Raw genomic sequence first — 10,030 nt, forward strand, 5'->3', positions numbered from 1 at the left:
AGTTAAACAATTTTATCCATTCACTGAGTTTGTTCGCCGGGATTAGTTCAAAAGTCACGTAGTCATGCAGTTTGAGCATTAACAGGCAGGTCGATATCTTCAAATACATTCGTCTTGTCAAATCGATTAAGAATATTCATACTGCTATCGCCTTCCCGTTAAACTATATTTAGACTCTTCAAATATAATATATCCTCTGTTTATCGTATTTTCTTATTTAAACAAAACATTTAAGTTAACTCATTCAAATCATTACATTTATTTTAATTATTCCATTAAGCATTAAAGAAATCTAGAATGCTTTTTAAAAATGTCGATCTTCTAGAACAAAGTTCCAGAAAAAACACAAATACGCATAATAACAATAAAATTAGATATAAACTGAATATTCCAAAAAGCAACCAAACGGAAAGTGCTTGTGCTATATGAGACTCCTTCTGTAATAAACGGTTTTTATCCAGATAAGTATCCTCAAATTTTCGTATGAAACCAGAAGACATTATATCCATTAGAATTTCATTGATTTTATGTAGCAAAAAGGAATACTTTGGCAAATACATTGTTAGTGGTACAGTTAATAGTTTTTCCGGTAAGAAATAATAAGGATCATGACTTTTGTTTTGGTTATAATAAAATAAAATGTATTCATAAGTAGGAATCGCTATAGTTTCAGCTTCGTCACGTGTTCGGGAAACCATAATATATTTCATTTTCGTGTAATTTTCTACTGTCTGTATATTAGTTGATTTAGTAGATTCCTTCATCATATCTTCTATTGTGTAGTGAACATAGAATGTATAATTTTTTTCAATCAATTCATCAACGGTTTGAAGTGATGTACGTGTCCGTCCATCTTGTAAAATCGAAAATAGTTCACTTAAATATGCATTTCGTAATACAAGTGTGTATAATATCCAAACTGTTAGCAGGTACCGAGCGAAATTTCTTCTTGGTAGCCTATGAAGACCAACACCATATAATGAACTCCATAGATTTGTAAATGGTAAACGATTTTTCTGCCCGAAAATAAAATTAAGTACTTCGATTTTGCAAAACAGTTTCACACCAAATATTATAAATATAGCAAATAGTACACTAAATCCTAAACAGATCCATATGATATTTCCGAAAGGTTTTACAAGTCGTTCATAAGGTGACATTTGTCGTCCCTTAGGTATTATTACGTACACTGAACTACTCAAGTAGGGAAATGTTGCTTGCATGATACTTGAGTGCATTTTATTATACATGTAACCACCAATTGCTATATTTGAGGTACCTTCAATTATCTGCATAAATTAAAAAATAAAATGTACTCATAATGAAAAAGCATTAAGAATTTTTTACATACCATTTTCATTGCTTCTGTGATGTTACCACTTAATGGAACGTGGTCAATATCTGTTATAGATTTTGGAAGTGCACAAAATGTAAAATTCAATTTCTGTGAAATTAATGTCAATATCATTCCTTCAATACCATCAAGCCGATCTAATTTTTGAGGTGGTTTATAATTTTTATCAATAATAATTAATGGGTTGAAAACGTTAGCTGTCACCACCATATCACACCCATACATGTTGCTAAGTTTATCTGGAAAAAACGGTTTTGAAAATGTGAAGTTTTTATTTTCAACGTTTCCGTTGAAGGTAAGATACAACTCCGGAATAATAGAATTACACATATTCGGCTTAAAAGGGAAATATGTGTATACCTCTACTGTCTGGTTAGTAAGAACCAATATATTTATATTAATGACGTATATATAGAAAAGTCTGTGAAAAATTTGTCTCATGTTTTCTAAAACATTCGATTTATTGCCAGTGTATATAATTGTGAAGAAACCGAGGCGTTGGAAATAGTTGTGTGTTCTTAGCAAAGTATCTTCTAATTGACTGAAATAAACCATTAATATAAAGTTTCCTAATAATTATTTTCTTTAATAATATTTACTTACGTAAAGGATTTTAAACTATCAATTAACCAAATTCCTTTATCTTTGTTTCGAAAATTTTTCATAAAAAGTTCGTCTTCAGTTGCGTTTTCATAAATAGTTGAATTAATCTCATAAATATTTCCATCACCTACGAAAAATTCTATATTCATATCATTTTCATGTTTAGTAATCCGTTTCAATATCTCTTCAATTAAATCGTTATGGTAAAAATTACTCTTGTCAGTAGATGCAAACTGACCAATTGTTAAGGTAGTTGTTGTGGACTCTGCATAGTTATTTAAAATAACCCAAACAGTTGATAAGATCAATGATAGGTTGCCCGTTGGGTTTATATTCCCAGTGATATCTTCCACTCCGTTCATGTTGTTGGACTTATCTAATTTCTACAATTTGACGTCTTCTTACTTTAAGTGTCGATGATATACTAGATTTGAAAATTAAATATATTTAAAATTCTTCTATTATAAATAATTTCATGTTTAAACTATATATGATTTATTAGTTGACTGTTTAATTCCATTAGAGCTAATTATAGCCTTTTAAATAATACAAAACTCAAGTCATAAGGATGAGGAATGTTTAATTGCTTATTATTGTTAGTCTCTTGTTAAATGAGAGTTTCAAACGATGTTAAAAGTTAAAAGAAATTTCTTGTAATATTTATCGTATAATTATATCTGTTAAAGAATAAACATTTTTTGGATTTTATATTCTTGTTTACGTGATGCTTTTGATGCCAAAATACACGAAATATCATGGAATGGACTGATTAGAACATTATAATAGGAAAAAAATTTAATAATTATCAACTATTATTTTGATTTAATAGGGAATAATACAATACTTTTTCTAAGATAGAATTCCGTTAGAATCTATTGAGGGAGATGGCCCAGTTCTCTGAGTGAGTGATACAAAATGGTGGTTGCAAAAGTGGAATCGATATGACAGTAAAGGAATATGTAAAATGGAAACAATTTTTTCAATGGTAATATGTTGGCTAATTATTTCATTTCACCTCTTGCTTTGTATCTATAGATCAATTTTGTAACTAAACATGACACATATATCTGACCAAGAGAAAAATTTAAGCTTTCTATACTCAAATCATAGATACTCATTGTTGATCCTTACAATTTCTAAATCATTATGATAAATATCATTTTATTATAAAAACAATTGGAATACCAAATCTGCAATTCTACCCACATTGAATATTGTTATTATGCTATTTACCTTGCAACATTGTCTTGAAATCATATTTTAACTATGATAAGTGGAATCAAAAAAGATTTTTAATTACTCCATGTACATCTAAAAAAAACATCCATTGTTAACAGGAAAAGGATAAGTCGTAGTGAAGTGGTGGCCATTAGAGTAGTGCCTCAATAACCTACCTCCTTCTTACCATTTATGTGTATCAACTCGGATCGCCACATGAAAATAAATATTTTTATATGAATTTAATAAATATAGATATCGAAAATATGTGGTTCTTACAAGACGATTTTACAGACCCCACAATAAGTTTTGTTTTAGCTTTGTTACAGAATATATTTCTCGGGCGTGAAGATTCATGTTTTGATGATGTAAATTAACTACCAAAATCATATGTTTTGTCAACACTAGACCTTTTTTGTAGAAATGCACAACTAATAGGGTTCATGCAAACAATCCTCAAATTCTCGACTCTTCGAAAACAAATATCCATCAAGTAATGATGTAGCTATTGTTAGCAATATCCCGACAAAATATTTCGAAAGGATCCAGTGCTATAAAATAAATTTGGGGAATATATTTGAATAATATTGTATTACTCACTTAGGGACAAGGTCTGAATAATATGATTATGTATAACATATATGATTATGTTATATTAATATGATTATGTTAAATAGTACCATATAACTTTTGGAACTACAATACGAATAACTCTGTATTTTATTGATGCTTTATAGAAATATATATATTTAAATATGCAAATTATATTTTTTGTTAGCAGATCTACAACTATAAATGTGGAGTAATTCTGTTTGAAACATTTTGAAATTGAGTGACCTTCGGTGATGTAAAGCTTTAATATTGTCTATAAGTGATTTATGAGTTTTATATCAGTAAAATTTATTTTATTTGTTTTAAGAAATAATTTAATAATAATTTATTTGTTTAAGAATAAAACAAGAAATAATATCAATTTTTAATATTATAAAATTCATAATTAGAGGATCTTTATTGTATTTGTTGATTTTTTAAACATTTTTTATTTATAATTTTTTTCAGAATATAAATGCAGTTAACTATGTAAGCGATAAGATATTTTAACTTTCCTTTTAATGTAAATAAGACTATAAATCTGTCCATTAATTTAGTTCTTCAATTGTAAAAATTTCTGTTTGTGTGACACTTCTTTGGATATTTTCTTTTTCGAGAACATTTTAACTTTTTAAACATCTTTTGCGTCGACCAAAATAAAATCTCAATGAGGAAAACCAATAAACTCAAGCAGTAGCCAAAGAGCAATAAAAGTACAGCACCATATAGTTGCTTTAATGTCATGACTTGCGGCAACTTATCTCCAATATTTATAACCGAACTTGTTCTCGTCTCAATTAATTCTCGCTCCCATTTATCCATTAAACCTACGCTGGCATAAAGTGCAATTAACTGATTAAATTGCGAGAGAATCATCGAATTTTTACGCATATAAATACTTAACTGTTGAGTAAATAATTTGTCCGGTATGACATAGAAGTCGGTATTGTATACATTCTCACGTCTATAGTAACCAAAATACTCCAAAGCTGTTAAAATTGATACCTTTGAAGTATTGTTTTTTATCAAATCAAAATTATAGAGGTTAGTCGCATTCGATACGTGTGTTATAGTACGTAGGAGCGGTAAGTCGTCCAGTAGATCATATACAACATCGGTTACAAAAACATCATATTTTTGTTGATATAGTTCAAGTATAGTTTGTGGAGGTAACAAATGTAAGTCAGATTTTATAAAATGGTACAGAAAAGCCTGATATGCTATACGTAACACCATAGTTTTCATTATCCACAGGAAGAGTATGAAACGAGCAAAATTTCTATTTGGTGGCGTTATTATAGTCCCACCTAGACTTGCTATGAACATGTTGTAAAGTGGAGTCTTATTTTTGTAGCCGACTATAAAATATCTTTTCGACTTGTCAATGAAATATAGAGCTCCGGTAAATATAAAACCACAAATGTATGTAATTGCTAATAGATACCAAATTTCATTCATGAATGGCAGTGTTAATTTAAGCAAAGGACCATAATGCTCTAGATCGGAATTTACTATAAAGTAAAATCTGCTTAGATAATATGGAGTAGTCGGTGAATGGGAATCAGTTGTTTGAGTTGCTTTATACTGGAATGCACCAAATACGAAGTCTGTACCTGTTGAAAAAAGCTGAAAGTGAGAACAATAATTAATATAAAATCTAAATATTGTATATTGAGTATATTTGTTTTGTATTTTAAGAAACCAACAAATTTCCTTCACTTATTAGTAGGTTGTTAATAATGCATTACACACAATAATTATAGTAATTCTGAAACCCAAAAATTGTCATTTATATCTACTAAAAGCAACTAAAATGCAATTCATACCAATTAATTACGTAGCGAGTGCATAATTTAGCTATCGAATATAGTTTGAAATAAATATATGTCAAAGTGCCAGCTAAAAACATCAAAAATATAATACTAAAAAAATACTCAGCGTCTTTAACTATGTTTGTACAAGTCGGTTGGAGCAATGAAGTAATTAAAATAAACTTTACTAGTCCAAGCAGCTTCGCAAGCACCCAAAAGTTCCACTCACAACTAAGGAAACCTTCTTTTATTTACACTCTCTTCTTTATGTGTGGCATTAAGAATATTCCACCTCTTTTTAGTCTAGAATTAATTGTTGTGTTGGAAAGGTAATTTCCAAAACTACGAATATTATGAAAAATATTAGTTTTTGTGCAGTGTTGCTGTAGAATATAACTACCTTTCATTTACTTAAATAGCTAAATAAAACTATATTGCAGTAACTAATATGATCAATGGTCATACTGCAATTTTGAAGTATGTCAGATTGCGATATTTACCTTATCAAAAATAGTGTTTTCATCATCCACTGTTTGTTTAATTTCCTCTTCATTCATCCAGTAAAATTGCACCGAAAAATTCATTTTTGTAGCAATGTACTCCAATAGCTTGCCCTCGAAACCAATCATGTACAGCACTTCATTGTCTCGATTACGCTTGACGGCGAAAAATGGCATATTCTCCCAAGTGGCGCACTTTAATGGACAGCCATGGAAGTTTGCAAGTTTATCTGGATAAAACTGCTGATGCTGCCAATGCAAATTGACAAATTTATTTTGTATTGTCGGTGCAAATCCTTGGCAATGGTAGTCATTATAAGGATAAGCGCTGAATAGTATAATTAAATTTTTTAGCGCATAAACGAGTATGTTTGCGTTGATAAGACTTCCACGTCCGTTCATTTGGAATATGTCATACAGGTCTTCGTAATAGTGTGACTTAAATGTATATAGTACTATAACAAAGTATCCATTAATATGCAGATGATATTGGTCAATTTCAGAGTAAAGATATCTGCCATTTTAAAAATTGTTTTATTAAATTTTTTCCTCACAAATATTAAATAAACGCATTATTTTTTCTTTTACCAACTTTACCTAAAGGATTGTATCGAATCCACTAGTAGTACACTGTAGTGCCGCTCATTATCCTTTATTAGCCCTGTACCCATACCAATTCTTGCACTGATTTCAATATTTTCGACGCTGGCCAAATTATTTGTAATTTCACCGAAAAAAGTTAAACGTTTTTTCTGCGTAGCCTGTGAGAACAAATTATAAACACGCTGCTGTTGCACGCCTACAAAGGATATTTTAAGTATCTCATATATGGCCACTGAAATGTTATATGCAATTTCGGTATCAGCATTTATATTGATTCCGGTATTAATACCCTGCACTGAAGCCGTCGATATGCAAGTCAATATATAAAACAAATAACAGCTTTGCATTGTGCAAAACGACTGCAACGCACTTACTTCAGCTTAATCAACTGCAATGCATTTCCGGAATATTGCTCGGTTTAATGCAGCGACGACGTTTCCTTTCACAAAAACGGTCACCTTTAATCAAATATCTAATGACCAAATGGTGGCCAAATGGTGGCCAGCCGAGGCATTAATTTCATTACTAATTACAGCTACGATGTGTATTTAAAATACTTTGGGTCACGTAACTCTAATGCTATAATTTGACGTCACGTGATCCACTGCACTGTGTAATTACAAACGCGCTGCTTAATCCATACTTTGCACCTTCCTGCAATTTTCTAAATGAATTTAGAAATGCTTAATTATGCAGTGTTAAAGTTCGCTGACATAATTTAGAATTAAATTTTATTTATTAATAGTTTGCACCAGTCCACCAGTCCACCAGTATAATTATAGCAAAACTATTACTTATAACATATTTAATAATTAAATAACTCTACTATATTATATAGAATATCCATTTAATAAAAGCAACTGCGGAGATATTTTATTTAAACTACAAAACTACGTCATTGAGCACACGAGACATTGATAACATCCATAAAGAATTAATTTAATAAATCTGTATAGAACCGATATGGTGTGAAATATAAATGAAGATAAATCCTACACAATTGTGTAAAAGCTGACATTTGGGATTAACACTACCCTATGATATTTCGGACAATTGTAGACTGGATATTATGCATATTTTATTATTATCTATTTATTATGAAAATGTTGTTGATGTTGAACCTTTTCCGAGTTAGTGCATCTGGGCAGTTTTACTCTTTGATAGCTGGGGGATTTCTGCAGGGTCCCAATCATCTCACTGACTAATTTGTGTATTCCTCATAAGCTTCGTGTTTATTAAATGACCGATCTAAGAGCTGCTTACCGCCCCGTGCGGTTAGTGATTACTCTGAGATTAGATAGTGCTAAGTAGATTAGCCTATCGGTTTTGGCATATAGCTTCAGGGATTAAAACTTTCCTATAATATTTTGGATAATTTTACATTGAGTATTGTGGATTTTTTTCTTTTAAATGTTATCGTATAAACTTGAATTTAAACTCCAATTAAATGACTTTGTGTACATGTCCACGGTTCTGCATCGATAATTCCATAGTTGTCGGATTCATCAATTAAATCCTATACAATATTGTAAAAGCTGGGATTACAACTTTCCTATAATATTTCGGATAATTTTATATTGAAATGTATAAACTTGAAATTAAACTCCCCTTAGATAAGTCTAAGATCAATCAATTACAAGCTCAGAAATCGTCAAGAGAGTCAAAGCAACCAAAAACAATGGTTTTCCGAAAATAAGTAAGTACTATCCGAAAGAATAAAATTAATTGATAGAAAGTATACATAATAAGCTCGCTTGAATAGCTATTTAATAGCATTTAAAATAGAGAAGTGTATCCAGATGAACTTTAAGCCTATCCCTTATTATGCTTGCATGGTTCATCAATAGTATGTGGTTTTCTAATCCGAGGTTTTCTTTTCGTTTTCACTGGAGCACTGTTTCACTATTTTATATAGTATATTTCAAGCCCAAGTGAGCAATTGAATATAAAGGGATGTCAACTTGAAAAGAACAGTGGCAATACTTGTATACTCAAATCAAAATATTTAAGTTATATTACCTTCAATACTGATTAATTAATTATTATTCTAATTGCAGCAATTAGTCTTTTAAATAGCACAATTACCAAAATAAAATAAATTCACAAAATCTCATTGCTAAGCAATTTATTTAAATTCTTTGAATCGTTACTTGGGTGCTCTATCAAACGGACAGTGGCGGTTTAGTTACAGAGTACTTACTCGCACAATGACTTCAGATTGAGGATATTGTAAAAAATATAACAGCAGGATGAGATATGTTTACATAATTAAGGAAATGTATAAAATTACAAAGGACCTTGTTAATGAAAGCAATTTTCATTTAAATTTTTATTATCGCAGTGCATGGATACGCAATCACATGTCATTAATTTGCTCCTCGTGTAGTCATTGCGATTTATTGTAACCCAATTCTTGCTAAGTTATTTATATCCCTTGCTTCGACGATATCCTACTGTTAGGAATTAAATTCAATTTTGTTGAATATATTGTGGAATATTTATATATCACAATGGAGCAACGGGTCGTGTGATTGTTGTTAAAAAACATTAGTGAAAAGTGAAATTACATTTGGTATCTTGTCGACTCTCTGCAGGCGTTTTTGTAAGTTCAATGGTAATTGGAAGCACGTGATATAAATAAATCTATTGTGCTGCTCTTTGGGAAATTTTTAAAAGGCTTTGCCTAATTTTTTCATTATTTGGAAATTGCTGAGCTCCATGTCAATGCTATTCATTGTGCAACTAATTACAACAATAATAAATTTTGTTACAATATTTAAAATGAAAGTCCAAGCAAACCTTATACGAGTAATACGCGAGTAATATTAACACATTTATTGCTTTAAAAAGAGAAAAACGTAAAATATTACAAAAGTATCTTTTCATCTATGATCCCACAATATTTATTATAGCTTGGCCTGAAGTATGTTATGTAGTGTACACGGATATAAGTTTAGTTGGCAAACCATCAATTAATCAAATCAATTAATCACCTTTAAAGTTGGTCCCATCAAGTATTATTTAATTATAGCGAAACAGGAATAAATTCTTCATATATTTTTCGTAGCCTGATTATAGTATGAACTTCAACTCTCTTCAAGAATCTTCTTAAGAATCGCAATCAGCTTCCAACGCCCTTACCAACATGACACTTTTGGTTGGTAAACCATGGATATAAGTTTAGTTGGCAAACCATCAATTAATCAAATCAATTAATCACCTTTAAAGTTGGTCCCATCAAGTATTATTTAATTATAGCGAAACAGGGTTAAATTCTTCATATACATTAAGACCGAAAAGTTTTCGGAAATTCTCATTTAAAATTCGCGCGCTGTATATTTTTCGATATT

General features: G+C 30.2%; 2 protein-coding genes across 2 annotated transcripts; both read right to left on the minus strand.

Annotated features, from left to right (window-relative positions):
• Positions 1 to 275: 275 nt before the first annotated feature.
• On the minus strand, positions 276 to 1,579 carry LOC119667543 (ionotropic receptor 21a-like). The gene is made up of 2 exons (XM_038076846.1): positions 1,352 to 1,579; positions 276 to 1,289 (listed from the first exon to the last, which is right to left on the minus strand). Exons 1-2 carry the CDS (start codon positions 1,577 to 1,579, stop codon positions 276 to 278), a joined length of 1,242 nt encoding a protein of 413 aa, XP_037932774.1.
• Positions 1,580 to 4,327: 2,748 nt separating this feature from the next.
• LOC119667544 lies at positions 4,328 to 7,027 on the minus strand. The gene is made up of 3 exons (XM_038076847.1): positions 6,675 to 7,027; positions 6,078 to 6,405; positions 4,328 to 5,392 (listed from the first exon to the last, which is right to left on the minus strand). Exons 1-3 carry the CDS (start codon positions 7,025 to 7,027, stop codon positions 4,328 to 4,330), a joined length of 1,746 nt encoding a protein of 581 aa, XP_037932775.1.
• Positions 7,028 to 10,030: the final 3,003 nt, after the last annotated feature.

Source organism: Teleopsis dalmanni, chromosome 1, assembly GCF_002237135.1.
Source record: "Teleopsis dalmanni isolate 2A chromosome 1, ASM223713v2, whole genome shotgun sequence".
In the NCBI taxonomy this organism is placed as follows: Eukaryota; Metazoa; Arthropoda; class Insecta; order Diptera; family Diopsidae; genus Teleopsis; species Teleopsis dalmanni.

Excerpts from the sequence above, each read along its gene's own strand:
- LOC119667544 (XM_038076847.1), bottom strand. The coding sequence starts at position 7,027 with ATGCAAAGCTGTTATTTGTTTTATATATTGACTTGCATATCGACGGCT. Across the intron at positions 6,406-6,674 it reads GATTCGATACAATCCTTTAG|CGCTTATCCTTATAATGACT; the intron begins GTAAAGTTGGTA and ends TATACTATTCAG. Across the intron at positions 5,393-6,077 it reads AAAACACTATTTTTGATAAG|CTTTTTTCAACAGGTACAGA; the intron begins GTAAATATCGCA and ends TCTCACTTTCAG.
- LOC119667543 (XM_038076846.1), bottom strand. The coding sequence starts at position 1,579 with ATGTATGGGTGTGATATGGTGGTGACAGCTAACGTTTTCAACCCATTA. Across the intron at positions 1,290-1,351 it reads TCACAGAAGCAATGAAAATG|ATAATTGAAGGTACCTCAAA; the intron begins GTATGTAAAAAA and ends TAATTTATGCAG.